Here is a 17022-nt window from a genome sequence, read left to right as displayed (position 1 = left end):
TTGGCCCGCGGGCCTTGTGTTTGACACCCGTGATTCAAATTAAAGACTTAGGAAATAGTAGCTTCTGCATTTTATTCTTAAGTGTTAGTTCACAAGACAGTTATCTACAGAGCAGAGCATCCAAAAGAGACCATTTTCAATAGCATAATTCAGTATCTTCCTGTACAATCATTGCTATGCAGCTGAATTATGGCTAACTTAGTAGTGTCCACCCCCCCCCACGTTAACCCCCCAGCACCACTACACCATCTTAACAACAAACATGTAAACCCTAAAAGAGAAAGTTGGAAAATTAAATAGCCTACATCTGTTTTCAGTCACTCAGAGCTAGATTAGAATCTAGTATTATGTGCATACATGTATCTGTGCTGTTTCCATTACTCTTCCTTTTTAAATCTGCCAGCACACAACAAAGCTTAATCTTCAGTATGGTAAATGAAAAGGTTTCCAGCTATATGGAATTCTTATATATTTATTTGCTAAAAGATTACTGCCACCTTAAAATAAAAAAAATCTCTAAGCCAGTTTAAATAAAAACAACAACAATGCAACTTTCAATAAAATTTCCACACACAACAGAAAACAAAAATGCAACAATTTCACAAGCCACAGAGATCCAGGACAATCAAGGCAGCAGGGAACACACATCACACAACAAAGTGATTACCACATCTGAAGCCATAGCTCTCAGCTTTCAGATTTGAAAATAAGGGATCAGCAGCCTCGAAAATAAGGGATCAGCAGCCTCACCTGTCCCAGGGACAGTCTATGGGATATCTGACAATCCGGGATAGCAGCGGGAAGCAGCGGGAAACGGCACTGGAATAAAGGAATTTCCCGCAAAAAAAGGGAAGGTTGACAGCTACGCATGAAGCAACAAGGATGGCCATGGGCCAAGAAAACATATAGTAGGCTGCACAGCGGCAAGCGTCTTCTTCACATCCCAGGCATCAACAAAGGAAATGGGTCCCACAAAGGACAGCATAGTGTATCATATACGTCAACACTGTATCAGTGGAAGCACTCAAGTCCGCATGGAGGCAGGCAATGTTGTCCTCAAAGTGCCTTGCAAAATCATCACGGAGACTATGCTGATCTCTTGCTTCTAAAAAGTTATTGAAGTATTTACTATTTGCTGCAGCCCTCCAGAAAGCCATGCCCCTCTCCAGTCTTTAAGGCAGCCCTCAGCAACCCAATGCCTTTTGTTGTGTTTTGCACTAGAATACTCATCAGGTCCAGCCAGCACTGTGTTCGTGGAAGTTATAGTCAAAAGTACCCGGAACATTAGTGGGATGCTTTTCTAGTGGGATTCTCACAGAACACATTCCAGAATTTCAGATATACAGTACTTTCAATCCTCCATATAAAGCATTTTGGAGCAGTATTTGGAAGAATAAAAGGCAGCATGACTTCGGTGCTAGCATACACAGGAAACATTTAATATGCTACCAGTTACTCCAAAGCTGTTCAAGTCCACATATTGCAAACGTAATTGCAAAAAACTCACAAACTAACTGCTGCATGTTACTTTTTAAGAAAAAAAATATTTACTGAATTTATAAACAGCAGTTCCACTTAAGTGTTCCCAAAATTGTTTATCTACACAGCGCTCTCCATTTCCAATGAAGCTATTCTTTAATCAGGTACACATATGTGTTCGTTACTTGACGACTGCACCTATCAAGCAGTGGCTTGCATTTCTGCATGAGCCACCAAAGTACTTTCACATGACCTCAATAAAATGCAATTCAATGGACTTTGTCTACACTTTCAGCTGTCAGTCATCAGGTTATGCACATGTCTCTAAATACTAAGTTACTCCTTTCCTAGAATTTCAAACTGCATTGCTAACAAATAGTAACCCACATTCAGATTCAAGTTAAAATAGCCAGCCTCTCTGCCTCCTATCCTGTTTCTTATTGTAGTTATCAGTGGAGAAAATGAGTAGAAAGAACACAGCAAGTACAAATGGCTTCAGACAGGCTAGATGCCTATGCCATTTCTAAGGCAACAAAAGTACTTGCACTTATGAATGAACTGGGCCAATTTGCTTGGTCTTCTCAGATTTACTGCAAACCTTCCAAGCCCATTTAGATGCCATTTCTCCTTTCAACGCTGATCTAACACTATTTGTTTGCAAGTCATCTTGCACTATAAGAAGCACAATGTTAAAACCAGTGAAAACAGTCATGATGCAGCATCGTTCTGTATTTATTCTGTTTACAGAATCTCTGTATTGCTTTTCAATGAATACTTAAAGAGCAGTGCACAACACGGTAATTAAAACAGGATTAAAATTAAAGCACAATCTATGTAAATTAATTCCCTGAAAACAAGCTGAAAAGCGGGGTAAGGTGATGTTTCACAAATAAGGAAAACAAGAGGGAGCTAAACAGGCAGCTGGTGAAAAGGATTTTGAAAGCCCTGATGCAGCTTCGAGGGCCCTGCTTCTTGAAGAAACAAATCTGGCCTCGGAAGAAGTTGGAACTAAGAACCGGGTGGCGCTGTGGGTTAAACCACAGAGCCTAGGACTTGCTGATCAGAAGGTTGGCGGTTCGAATCCCCGCAATGGGGTGAGCTCCCGTTGCTCGGTCCCTGCTTCTGCCAACCTAGCAGTTCGAAAGCACGTCAAAGTGCAAGTAGATAAATAGGTACCACTCTGGCGGAAAGATAAATGGCATTTCCGTGCGCTGGTCTGGTTTGCCAGAAGCGGCTTAGTCATGCTGTACGCCGGCTTCCTCAGCCAATAAAGCGAGATGAGCACTACAACCCCAGAGTTGGCCATGACTGGACCTAATGGTCAGGGGTCCCTTTACCTTTAAGAACCGGGTCTCTCTGAATGATTTTACACCTCACAGAGATATCTGGAGCCTAGGACTGAACTGGGTCCAGAAAACACTGTGGTTACCAATGTAATTTTTCAATACCAGTATACCATGACCATTCAGACTTAAATTCTAAGCTTTCCAAGCTAAGTCACACAGTGGTATCTTTTACCAATGCAGCTTCCAAACCATCTTCACAGACAAACCCAGAAAAAGTGCATTGCAACACTCCAACATAAAGGTTGTCATGAAAGAGTGATCAGGTTTCCAGCTCTCAGGCACGGGTGCACCTGGAACAACCACTGAAACTGGATCATAGCTGACACCTGAAAATTCAGGAATAAAGCTGGGTATGACAAGTACCTCTAAGCTGTAAACAAAATATTTTAGGAACAGCATAACCCCATCGCAAGCAGGCCTTTCCCCTTTCAATTATTCAACAGCTGCCCTTACTTTCATTTTGGCTGGACTGAACATTTTTCACCATGGGTCAGGGCCAAATTAGTTGTTATGTATAGATGCATATAGCCTCCTTACCCTTAAAGGGTGGAAATTGAAACAGTCTGGGGAGGCTGCTACTGGGTGCTTAGCCCCTTTCCTACAGACATTTTTTTCTGCTCAAAATCACAAACTCACTCAAGGGGCTTATTGTTTCTTCAAAAATAGCTGGAGGTGTGCAATTCTGGGGTGAGAATGGGGAAGAGTCAGTGCAAATGGATGGTAGGAATGTCGCTCCCATCTGCCATCTACTATGACCCTTTGAATTGTCTTTTATGACAGCTGGTCTTGTATAAACGTCAAAAGTATTTTGGAGATACAAGCATACACATCACCAAGATAGCAAACCTGCATTGAAAGAAGAGAATACAAGCCAGCAACACAAGAACAGTAACAGTTTTCACTTTGTACTCACTCTTACAAAGTTGTCAGGGAACAAACCTCTTCTGCCTTTAAGCTGTCCTTCCCACCAACCTCCATCCTCTTTCCGGATATTGGTGATTATGTCACCGACAGTGATTGTCAGCTCATCATCATGCTGAGCCTTGTAGTCAAACTCCACTATCGCCTCCACTGGAAAGGGAAAAACAGAGCCATATGTTACAGAATTTAAACAAAAACGCCCAAAAACACAATTTAAGAAAACTCAGCAAATATATTTTTGTAGCTCTGCAGATTTAATGAACCACAATTTTAAAATGTGCAGCAATTTCACCAGCAGCATTTAATGAGCGAACAGCTTGAAAAATAAATTTAGGAACCAACTCTAAATGTAATGATCAACTATATATATCAGAGAGAGAGATAGAGATCTCATTAAAAAAATCCTGGGTGTAATCAGCTATCATTAATAGCATGAACACAATTTATACATGCATACAATTTAATCTAAGTAAAGCTTATCAAGTTATAGAAAAGTGCTAAAGTATACTTAGAACATTAGAGATCTAAACAAAACAGGACGCAAATCAAGAGTCCGTTACCAGAGTATCTCAGAAATATTTCATATATGTTAACCACTGATCTACAGCGGATAACATTACAGTGGTACCTCTAGTTACATACTTAATTCGTTCCGGAGGTCCGTCCTTAACCTGAAACTGTTCTTAACCTGAAGCACCACTTTAGCTAATGGGGCCTCCCGCTGCTGCCATGCCGCCGCTGCGTGATTTCTGTTATCATCCTGAAGCAAAGTTCTTAACCCGAGGTACTATTTCTGGGTTACTAGAGTCTGTAACCTGAAGCATATGTAACCTAAAGCGTATGTAATCCGAGGTACCACTAAAGCAGGCAGGTAAAAAATATACCAGATCATATGCTCACTAATTAAAAAAATAAAATAAAAACATTTTATGCCCTCACAGTGGCTGATAAATGCTATAGCCACAATAAAACAAGATTGATATAGTCCCTCAATCACAGATCTCAACAGTTTCCCTTATTTTAGCTCAAACCAGACACGGCCAAACTTGGCCCTCCAGCTATTTTGGGACTATAATTCCCATCATCCCTGACCACTGGTCCTGCTAGCTAGGGATCATGGGAGTTGTAGGCCAAAAACAGCTAGAGGGCCAAGTTTGGCCATGCCTGGCTTAGACCATACTGCAAACACATTTTGCCTTGCATGGAACTGGTTTTCCTGTCACTCGTTTCTTTCTTTATATACCTCTGTTAATATTTTTTTTCTAACACAAAATGGAAAGACGAAACCTTTGGCAATCACAGTAGTGGCGTATTCTATGTTTTTCAGCATCAGACCATGGGTAGTCAATTGAATAGTTAAGAAGTAATGAAAACGCTTCCATGTTCCAGAATGAGATTTGGAGTATTGTTTGTATGCTGTTTGGAGTGGCGTTTTCCCCACAGGTGCAATTCTTAGTTGTTGTCACCATTGATACAAACATCCTGGTAAATAACCATCCCAGTAGTACTATCCTGTTGAAGCAGCCAGGCTGTCAGAATCCCAAACAGCTGCATTTAGAAATCCCAGACTCTTTCAGAGTAGAAACATCCCCAGGACACATTCCTTCAGCATATTTACAACTTAAGAGGTTGAAAGGAGCAAGTAAAGAAATACCAGCAAGCATCAGCTTTCAATGCATATCATTTCTGCCTGTGCCTTAAGTGAGTGCTGGGGTTGTCAGGGAAACAAGCAGCTGAGACAGTCAGGGTAATGTTGACCAAAGCAGTTAATAAGAGGATAAAACATTAGATGGCTACACCTATATATTGCAGCAATCTATACCCCTCAAACATGAGAAGGGGACCACTGATTCTTGAAAGCATTTCATAGGATGCTAAATAGCAATGAGACTACTGTCAACGTGCTGGTACTGGTGTACAAAGCCCTATACAGCTTGGGACCAGAATCATAGCTGTCAACTTACAGATTTGAAAATAAGGGACCAGCGGCCTCGAAAATAAGGGATCAGCAGCCAAAATAAGGGATTTTAGTCAACCAGCTAAAATACAAAGTTAAAAGGGACCAGATAATTTTGGAGAGCAGCGCCGGTTTTTAGCCCTTCATTTCCAGAGGTTGCTGCTCAAGACACCAGCTAATGAAACACTGCAATTAAATAACTACAAGCAGCAACCACTTTTCGCGCAAAACGAAGTCCAAGCTATGAAGATGCTGCTGCAGTTCTCTATCTTTTCTCTCATGCTCCCTCTGCAGCTCTCAGTTCCATCAGGGGGCGGGAGGAAGAGAGGTGTGGGGGCGGGGGAATAGCGCCCGAAGTAAACCCGCAGATCAGACTATCTATGCTAGTCTACCACTACAACTCTATGGGAGAAGCACTTGCGGTCCTTCCTCCGCTTTCCCCCTCTATGGTTAGCCCTTGGAACACCTGCCCGTGTCTCCACCTCCTCCCCCACCTCCTCCTCCTCTCTCTGAACTGCTTTCTCTATGGTTGCCCTCGCTCTCCTCTCAAGGCTCCTCAGCAATTCATAGACCACACCAGGCTGCCCATCTAATCCGGGTCCTTCGACAGTGCAGCCACAGTATGGCCTAGTGGGAGCAGCGGCGGCGGCAACGGGCAGGGGGGAGGCCCCAGACAGAGACGATCAGTTTGGCAGCCACGAGGAGGATGGCGGTGGAAGGGCCCGAGGCTCCCGCCAGTCCTGGCGGGGAGAGGCTCCCGGGGGCCGAGGCTGGTGAGAGGAGGCCGGGGGGGGGTGGGCCAGGCAGCCAAGCAACACAGTTGGAGCCTCCCTCCTCCCTGGCCGGCAGGGCTTCCTTTGAAACCCAGGAAATTTAAGGGGCATCATTAATAAGGGATAGCAGCAGGACATGGCGCTGGGATAATGGAGTTTCCCGCCAAATAAGAGACAGTTGACAACTATGACCAGAATACCTAAAAGATAATCTCCTACATACCCAACCAATCACTCCGTTCTGAAGGAGAGGGCGTCCTGCAAATATCAGGAGGGCCATTCCACACTATGTCAGAATTGGGCATTGAGTGTGATGCCACCTAACCTTTAGAACGTCCTCCCATTACCTATCAGACAGACACCTTCTCTACTGTCTGTTCAGCATCTGCTAAATATGTTCCTCTTTCAACAAGCTTTCTAAAATCCTTGTCCCAGTTGGTATCTGTCTTGAATTTGAATTCAGCTGACTGGAGCAGCCCAGCCAGATGGGTGGGGTATTTTATTATTATTATTATTATTATTATTATTATTATTATTATTATTAGTTGCTGTTTTAAATTGATTTTGTATTTGTAATTTTTTTTTTTTAAAAAAAAATTATACCCAAGGGCTTTGTTTTATAAATGTCATGATATTGTACATCGCTTCAGGATGCTTCACAGGAAGCAATTCATAAATAAGATTATCATCAACAACAACAACAACAACAACAACGTATCTTAAACGAGTTTGCTCCTGATAGACCCAGAGTAAACAATTAACATGTTATTGGCAGTTGTTTAGAAACAGAGAGTTATATATCAAGCATCCAGGAGGATAAACACTCCTGGACACTATAGGTCATTTCATCTTATTAAGTATGCTACTTAATAGCCTCTCTCACTGCTACCTCGAATCTGCACAGACATACAGAATTCCAACAGTAAAACCCTTAGTCTGTACATATTTGCAGTATTTCCACATTAATAAAAGAGCTGTGACAAATGTTAAAAGTCTCAGAGCTCCAATTAAAGTCAAACGCAAATCATTCAGTGACTCCTGTAGGTCACAGGAATGTGTTCGACAAAGGCATACTTGAAGCGCCTTTGAAAGCAACGCTTTGATTTAGTCTTAAGTCCACTGAGTTCCCTAGAACTATTGTGAATATGACATAGTGAACATCTCCTCAGGTATTCCCTAAAAAGTAATATGTACCAAAGCAGTACACGTGATTTTTGATCATAAGGTGAAAGTTTGTTCCCATGCCAACACAATCGGTTGTTAAGGACATTCTTCAACAGTGAAATCGGAACAGCAAAGAAAACACCCGTAAGGTGGCATTAAAATCAATTATTTCCAATGCTGCTGTAACCATAATGAATCCACTGACAAGAAGCCTGGAACAAAGATTTTAGACTGATATTTAGAGACAGTAAGATACCTTTGTCAAAGGCACCGATTGTGTGCAACTTAATGGCTGCACAGAAGGAGTGGTTTGGAGACTTTTGTTTCCCCTTTTATAGTTAACCAAAGTTTGCTATGCCATCAGAAACTGATTAACATTAACCATACTTAGTTTAAGCGAGTGCTGTGCCAAATCCTGTTATTCTGTTTCAGGCATTGTTTTCCTGCTTTTTTCATAAGGGTGAGGGAGAGAACATAGAAGGAATTTCTTTTAGGGATGGCGGATTGGTCTTTTCTTTTAAACTTAACTATATGAGGTGATGAGATAGTCAAAATGCGGTAAGCAGCAGAGCAGGGTTCTTCACACACACAGGCTTCCTTGCCTGCAAAACATCCTAGACTTCCCAAATGACCACTCAGCATCAGATGTCCACATCTATCAGCATTGTTGTTGTTGTTTACTAAGGAAACCTTTATGGGTGAATCTATAGTACCCAACTACAGGTGTTAATAGAATGATATAGGAAGCTGCCTTATGCCGAGTTAGACCATTGGTACAGTTAGCTCAGGGACGTGGGTGGCGCTGTGGTCTATACCACAGAGCCTTGGGCTTGCCGATCAGAAGGTCAGCAGTTTGAATCCCTGCAACGGGGTGAGCTCCCGTTGCTTGGTCCCTGCTCCTGCTAACCTAGCAGTTCAAAAGCACGTCAAGTGCAAGTAGCTAAATAGGTACCGCTCCGGCGGGAAGGTAAATGGTGTTTCCGTGCGCTGCTCTGGTTCACCAGAAGCGGCTTAGTCATGCTGGCCACATGACCCAGAAGCTGTACGCCGGATCCCTCGGCCAGTAAAGCGAGATGAGCGCCGCAACCCCAGAGTCGGCCACGACTGGACCTAATGTTCAGGGGTCCCTTTACCTTTACCTTTACAGTTAGCTCACTACAGTCTACACCAGGGGTCAGCAACATTTTCCACCCATGGGCCAGTCCACCGCACCTCAGACCATGTGGTGGGCCAGATTATATTTGGGGGGGGGGTGAACGAATTCCTATGCCCCACAAATAACCCAGAGATGCATTTTAAATAAAAGCAAACACTCTACTCGTGTAAAAACACACTGATTCCCGGACCTTCCGCGGGCCGGATTGAGAAGGCGATTGGGCCGCATCCGGCCTCCGGGCCTTAGGTTGCCTACCCCTGGTCTACACTGACTAACAGCAGCTTTCTGGGGTTTCAGAAAAGAGTGCCTTGAGATGCTGGAGAATGAACCTTGTACTTTATGCATGGAAAGCATGTGCCTTATGAAATAATGAGCATAATCATAATGAAGAAACAGCTACCATACATCAAAATCTATCTCTTTCCTGTATGGCTTTACATATTACAGTTTATGTTTCCATTATCATGCTACCTTTTCAACTCATAAAGAGCAGCCAAGGTGACTAATAACTTTGTCATAATAATAAAACACATGAACATCAAAAATCCAATCAAACAAATCATTCAACCATGTTAGATACAGTAATAAAATTAACTGGCAGCATTCAACGTTAACTAATCACTGCCCACGGATAAGGTCCCCAAAGCCTTAGTGAAATGGTTTCGCCTGCTTTCCAAAGCAACAAGTGTTCAAAATGTGGCTCTGAGGGCATCCTGAAGAGAAGAAAATACACAACACAAAGGGGCCTTCTCCAAGCTCAGATGCCAGCAGGCTGCATCTGATTATCACATGGGGATGGATTTTCAAGGCATCCTATGAGTCACCCCAGAACCAAATAATTTAAAAACCTTAAAAGTTAACACCATCATCTTGAATTGGACCCAGGAGCAAACAAGCAACCAACATAGCTTTCTCAACACTTGATACAGCTACATAATCCATGGGGCTAGCCAACAGTCAGGCAGCCATGTACTGAAAGTCAGCAGCAAAATGATCAAGCAACTTGTCTCATGAAGAAAGGTAACCCTATTTAGGGATTTTTAGCTTAGAAAAGACCTAGGGGGTGGGGGGACATGATGGGTGTATTAAAAAAAATGCATGGTGAAGATAGAGAGAAGTTTTTCGTTCGCTCATAATACTCAGGGAAATCCAATGAAACTGACTCAAGATTCAAAACAGACTAAAGAAAGTGCTTATCTGCACAGGGGATGGTTAAACTGTGGAATTCACTTCAAGATATATTGATGTTCCCAAATTTGTATACCGTATTTTTCGCCCTATAGGACGCACCGTCCCATAAGGCGCACCTAGTTTTTTTGGGGGGAAATAAAGGAAAAAAATTATTTCCCCCCCCAGGCGCGGGGTTGGGGAAGCCCGAGGTTCCCCCGACCCCAGCCCCCAAACAGGCAGCTCTCTGCAAGCCGTGGGAGCCCAGTGCTGGCTCCCGCTGCTTGCTGAGAGGTCCACGAAGCCTGGACGCGCTGAGCTCAGCGCGCGCAGGCTTCAGCATGCAGGCAACTCAACGCCAGCAGCGGGAGCGCTCCCGCTGCTAGCGGAGAGGTCCGCGAAGCCTGGACGCGCTGAGCTCAGCGCGCGCAGGCTTCAGCATGCAGGCAACTCTCCACCAGCAGCTGGAGCGCTCCCGCTGCTTGCGGAGAGGTCCGCGAAGCCTGCATTCGCCCCATAGGACGCACACACATTTCCCCTTCATTTTTGGAGGGGAAAAAGTGCGTCCTATAGGGCGAAAAATACGGTAGCTTTAAAACAGAATTACAGTGATACCTCGGGTTAAGAACTTAATTCGTTCTGGAGGTCTGTTCTTAACCTGAAACTGTTCTTAACCTGAAGCACCATTTTAGCTAATGGGGCCTTCCCGCTGCCGCCGCACTGCTGCTACACAATTTCTGTTAACCCGAGGTAATATTTCTGGGTTAGCCGAGTCTGTAACCTGAAGTGTATGTAACCTGAAGCGTATGTAACCTGAGGTACCACCGTAGACCAATTCACGAAGGATGAGGTTATCAGCGGCTATAAGCAACATAGGCTATGTTCCACATCCACTCTCATCGAGGCACTATGGCTCTGAATATAGGTTGCTAAGAACTGTGGACCCACTTGCAGTGACCTCTCCCCAAGGAGCAAGGCCTAGACTGTGAAGGAGAACAAACCGGACAAAACCCTGTCCACTCAGCCCAGTCAGAATTCAAACCAGGCAGCTGGCACAAAAGCCCGCCAATCCCCAGGGGCCAAACTGCTCCCTGAGGGGTAGGGGTTCTCTGCAACAGGCTGCAACAGCCACCCCCGTCTGGGTAACCAGGCATTACAGGTGGCACTGCTGCAGGTCTGGTATGGCTTGTAGGCTTCACCAAGACACCCAGTTGGCCACTCTGAGAACAGCAGACCAAACGAGATGGGCATTTGGCCTGACTCAATAAGAGTTCTTCTATGTTCCGTGTCAATATGTACTAAGCACAGCCATCAAAAGAACACCAGAACAACTCTATTTTAAGAATATGGATTGCGCCCAGAAGCAGTAAAGCAGCGGGACAGGGCAGCTATTTCAAGCAGAGAAGCAGAAAGCAGTAAACAGTGCCAAACCTTTCATTTGCCCAATTCACTCCAGTAGCCCATCCTCCAGCTAGACTCATATCCAGTCTTAGAGCTATGGAAGATGACAACAAGCTAGGAAAGGAGAGGCAAAAGCTGTAGGAAGCAGTAGGCAACGAACACACTTTAGCACGGCCTTCTGGGTAAAACTGCTCCTTCAAATACAGCGTACAGTGGTACTTGGGTTACATACGCTTCAGGTTACATACGCTTCAGGTTACAGACTCCGCTAACCCAAAAATATTACCTCGGGTTAAGAACTTTGCTTCAGGATGAGAACAGAAATCGTGCCCCGGCGGCGCGGCGGCAGCAGGAGGCCCCATTAGCTAAAGTGGTCTTCAGGTTAAGAACAGTTTCAGGTTCAGAACAGACCTCCAGAACGAATTAAATACTTAACCTGAGGTACCACTGTACACACTTTTGGTTCAACTGAATTCTAAAGCAGCAATCCTGCGCTATAAAATTCCAAAGAGTTGCAAGCTTCCACACTAAACGTAATCTATGTATTAATCAATTTGTGTGCTATTTAAATTGCAAACAAGGCAGCCAGTGTGAGGGGAGATAATCAAATATTTCACAAAGCCATATGATGCAGCAGGCGGGACATAACCTGTGACTCTCCAGATGCTTTTAGACCCCAGCTCTCATCAGCCCCTGCTTGCATGGCCTATAATAAGGCACGATGGGAGTTTCAGGGCAGCAACATGTGGATGGGCCACAGATTAGCCACCCCCTGCCAAAACCTACTTTAATATCGAACTGCTAATTACATTCAAGTATGATTCTTTGCTAATGAGCATTTCTTTACATTTTGTAAATAATTAAAACTGGAATAAATATGGAGTTAGGGAAAGACCCGTGCCCCTTTTCCCCTCACTCTTTCACAACAATTTTCCTGGAATTTGCCTGAAAAGACAGTAATTAACAACAGGAATTGTTTTGAAACATTACATATTTCACTCCTTATGTTAGCCTTCTCCATGATTAGAAAAATCTGTATCCCATCCATTACCTCTTTTTAAAAGGCTATACAGGCTTTTAAAGCTCTGTCATAGATAATTTAGCAAGATGCAGTGTTGCACGTCCTTAAAATTAACCTACCATTCCAAACAAGCTTTTCACCACCCTCATTGCTAATTAGAACAGCTTAAAATTGTCAAAAGCCTCAAACTATGGCCGGCTATTTTAACAGGCCATTTTTCTAAAGCATTTTTATTTCATACCTAAATTGTTATGCAAATACAGTTACTGAGGCTGAAATCCTATGAACACTTAACTGGGTGTAAATCCCACTGAACTCAATGGGATTTACTTCAGAGTAGACATGTATAGGATTACACTCTAAGAAAATAATCCACCATTACAAGGCATACTGAAAGTAATGCTGATTTAGGCATGAGAAATGCTTTGTGGATTGTCCTCTAAGCTATTACATAAAATGACAATTAAAATTATATGAGAACAAGTAAGAGAAATAGGAATAATCTACCAAAATAACTTTACATACCGGAGGGAAAAGGAAGAGGAAGGGATGTGTACACACAACAGAAGAGATCTGCTGCTTTGAAAAAAGATGAAATGCTTTTAACAAATTTGATTTCAGAATAGTATATTTCAGGTGCTCCATAAATACAAAAAGAGAGTTATTCAGATCTGTGTCAGGTGTCACTGATTCAATTATAATAATTTTCTAATATATTCCTACTTTAGCCTCCTATTTTAAAGGAACTCCAAATAAAAGTGCAGGCATATACAAACCATAAAAAGCGGGGGGGGGGGGGGATTTTGCACTTAATAATCCACAATCTGAAATCCTACACTACTAAGCAAGCTATAAGGGAAGAAAAATGAGTACAGCTGTAGAATAAAGCTGTAGAATAGATCTTTGTCCAAGTAGGGAAGCAATACTTTCAGTTTCCTCTTTAAATCTTCTTCTTATTTGGCAATCACTTGTAGCCCAGTAAGATTGTCTTCCATAAACACGGCCAATTCTGGATCCACATGTCCTTCCACAGTGGGGATGTTGGCTCCCGGGTGGGAGTTGATCACGGTGTGGATTTGCCTAGCGTGCCTTCCTCCTAGCACGTTTCTCCCTTGAGTTCGAGTGTCTTCAAAGCCCATGACACCTTTGGTAAAGGATGTTCTCCAACTGGAGCGCTCACAGGCCAGTGTTTCCCCATTGTCAGTGTTTATACTGCATTTTTTTAGATTTGCCTTGAGACAGTCTTTAAACCTCTTTTGTTGACCACCCGCATTACACTTTCCATTTTTAAGTTTGGAATAGAGTAGTTGCTTTGGAAGACAATCATCAGGCATCCACACAGCATGACCAGTCCAACGAAGTTGATGTTGAAGAATCGTTGCTTCAACACTGGTGATCTTTGCTTCTTCCAGTACACTGATATTAGTTTGTCTGTCCTCCTAAGTGACGTGTAAAATTTTTCGGAGACACCATTGATGGCATCTTTCAAGGAGTTGGAGATGGCGTTTATAAGTGGTCCATGTTTCACAAGCATATAGTAAGGTTGGTAGTACAATAGCTTTGTAAACAAGCATTTATGTTTCCCTGAGATTGTCCCGGTCCTCAAACACTCTGCATTTCAATAGGAAGAAAGCCGCACTTGCAGAGCTCAGGCAATGCTGGATTTCGGCATCAATTTCGGCATCAATGTTGGCCCTTGTGGGAAAATAACTGCCTAGGTAGGAGAAGTGATCAACATTTTCCAATGTTACACCACTGAGTTGGATTTGTGGCACTGCAGAGGGCTTATTTTATACTTGTTGGTGCAGCACTTTGGTTTTTTGGATGTTGAGTGATATAGGCCAAGCTTTTCATAAGCTTCTGCAAAGATAGTTAGGATGGTTTGGAGGCCATCCTCTGAGCGTGCACACACTACATTGCCATCAGCATACTGAAGCTCTATGACGGAAGTTATGGTAACCTTACTCTTTGCTTTCAGCCTGCTCAGATTGAAGAGCTTTCCATCTATTTGATATATGATTCTACTCTGGTGGGGAGTTTCCCATTCCCATGATGACCCAAGTCATAGTTTGGCTTACTTCATTGTCCAAACTTGGGCTCATGCATAGTTCTCTCTAGACTAACTATGACCTGTAACTAAGGTTTGTGCTATGGTTTACTGCTCATGGTTTGTCTGGGAGAACTAAATCAAAAGCTCAGGCTTAGATGACACTCTAATTCAAACCACGGTTGAGCTCAGCACCGTGCAACATCAAAATGGCCAGGAAGGAAAGAAGCAACTGTTGATCTCCTTTCCCACACTGAGCCATAGTTTGGCTTAATGTGAACAGTGAATCAGGCAAATGACGGAGTCAAACCCACACACTTCTCTATATAATGGTAAGAAGTTCAAATTCCATTCTTTCAAGATTGCTGAAGATGCTGATTTAGAGCACGCAATTGCATTCTTTTTAGCACAGTAGCTTGTTGTCAGTGGGCTTTATTGTAAGAAAGCCATAGCAGTTTCAGTTTGAAAATCCAAGTATCCCACCAAGTTCAGCAAGGAGGCTGGAAAGAAGGAAGGCAGTCTTGCTCTTAATGTTCATCCCCGCTGATTAATTGGCTATCAAATCTTTAGTTGATTAATCTACTAATGAAATCTTACAACCCTGCTAGTTGAGTGCAATAACACCAAAATAAATGGGCATGCTTTACATTTTTCCATCTTTAATCTTAGTAAGATTGGGGCTCTCAAATTTTGTCCTCAGATCAAATGGGTGCAAAACACACCATACCTGACAGCCACCACTTTCTCTTCCAATCAGAGGGCACTAAAAACAGAGTGGGGGGTGGGGCTCTGTCCTAAAAACGCTAGAAAGTGGCCCTGTTGAACAAAATAGGGCATATTTCTGAGAATTGGTCTGTTAATAAATATGAGCAAATAGCCATAGAATTAGTCTGTTGGTTGCTAGAGAAAGACTACTGACCACTTTAGAATCCACAGGACACCCTGCCAGACACACATTCATTACAATGGGCACAGATCCCTGACTTTTCAGCAGACATTCAAGAATGAAGAAGTTTCCACAAAAGCTGACACTGTGTAATACAGATGACCAAAACTACAACATGCTTCAAATATTTTAGCTGATGCTGTGAATTCCTTGGACCACAGGGAGAAAGAAGAACATAGAAGATCAACTACAGGAATTCACATAGGGCAATACCAAACATTAGTCATACTCAAGAGTACAGTCAATGAGCAAATTACTTAAAACCACTGATTTCAATGAGTCTACTCAGTGTTGAGTAGACATCACACAGTTCAGAGTTCAATTTAACTCTTTATTAGCAAAAACATGATCTCAATAGCCTTGGCTGAGTTTCAGGTCTAATGACCATTAGCAGGCCATGGTCTTAATCAATGAAATCAGACTAAAGGTTCCTGCCTCCCAACAGCTATCTATGTCTCCTCCTCTTCAAGCTTTATCTAAGCAATCCAAGACTATGCCTGTCTTTGCTCCACCCGTTTCATGCCTCTCCTGCTTCTCGGAGTCAGGGGGAGGGAAGTTTGTCATAGCAGGACGGGGAGACACCTGTGACTCTTCACCAGTCTGAGTCATCTCTGTCTCTTGACTTCCCTCCTCTCACTAGCCTGCCTTAGCTTCTGCCTCTCGTTCTGAACTTCTATCTGCCACAGACTCTTCCAACTCACTGAGCCCTGTTACCCCTTCAACTTAAGACACCTCCTCTTCCCTCTTCTCATTGTTGTCCCACCATCACTATCCAGGCTCTGAGCCTTCTTCCCTTGGTGGTTTCCCAGCTGGTTCCTCCCATCATTCCTCAGCATCATACCAGTCCATGACAGTGTCTTATCCTACTGCAAGATAAAAGCAGCATGCTCATTTCCCTGGCTCCGCTAACTTCCTAAAACCCAGGGACTCTGAGACCAATGCACCCTGCATTTTCCAATCCGTATTCCCCTAGTCTCTCCTGGATCTCAGAAGAATGTGCTGATCTCTTGCAACACTACCATGAATTCCAAGTGTTTAGATACAAGGTGATTCTAGAATCCTGAGGTTGGAACACACTTAGCAATCATATTAAGGAATTCTCAGTGGGGGAGCATGTGTCTTGCTCAGTTGGTAAGAGCATGGTGCTGATAATGCCAAGGTTCAATCCCCATATGCATATTCCTGCATTGCAGCTGGTTGGACTACTAGATGATCCACAGTGTTATTTCCAGTTCTACAATTCTATGTTCCCATGTCTGATCTCTGGCTGGCAACTGCCGTTAAAAGGATCAGGTAGCAGGTGATGAGTGGCAGGCGTCTGTCTGAGACCCAGGAAACCTGCTGCAATGAGTCAGAATAGATAGTCTGGGAAAGATTTATGGAATGGAAATCAAACCCAGTGCAGTCTACTAACTAGTTGCAACCACATTCCTGAGTCTTCAGGCAGTGGCCTCAATCATCATCTGCTACCTAGTTTACCTCACTGGGTTCAGCATGGGAACTTTTATATATGCGAAGATGGACAAATACTCTGCTGTGTTCTGAGGCAACTTCCTTTGTTCCTGTGTGGTGTTATTTAGAAATACTTCCACTGAATTCTGTTAGAGAGCCAAAACACATGTCACACAACCCCTCACTTCCTTC

At 43.3% G+C, this 17022-nt stretch overlaps 1 protein-coding gene across 8 annotated transcripts in view; it reads right to left on the bottom strand.

Moving 5' to 3' along the window:
* Nucleotides 1-17022, bottom strand: part of SH3KBP1 (SH3 domain containing kinase binding protein 1) — a 134597-nt gene that overhangs the window by 108346 nt on the left and 9229 nt on the right. For 2 of the 8 annotated variants that reach the window (XM_083439445.1, XM_083439447.1), the window contains exons 1-2: nt 11395-11416; nt 3739-3896 (exon numbers count right to left, since the gene is read on the bottom strand). The exons of 2 other annotated variants lie outside the window; for them this stretch is intronic. In XM_083439445.1, coding sequence (XP_083295571.1) covers nt 3739-3896; nt 11395-11401 — 165 coding nt within the window. In that variant the 5' untranslated portion in view covers nt 11402-11416. Of the gene's footprint in view, nt 1-3738; nt 3897-11394; nt 11417-17022 lie in introns of those variants that run through there. 4 more of the 8 variants (XM_083439448.1, XM_083439446.1, XM_083439449.1 and 1 more) reach the window with 2 other exon arrangements.

The sequence above is a fragment of the Podarcis tiliguerta genome (assembly GCF_965153285.1).
Source record: "Podarcis tiliguerta genome assembly, chromosome: 4".
In the NCBI taxonomy this organism is placed as follows: domain Eukaryota; kingdom Metazoa; phylum Chordata; class Lepidosauria; order Squamata; family Lacertidae; genus Podarcis; species Podarcis tiliguerta.
The sequence above is the reverse complement of the archived record's forward strand: the minus strand, read 5'-3'. Positions and strand labels throughout refer to the sequence as shown.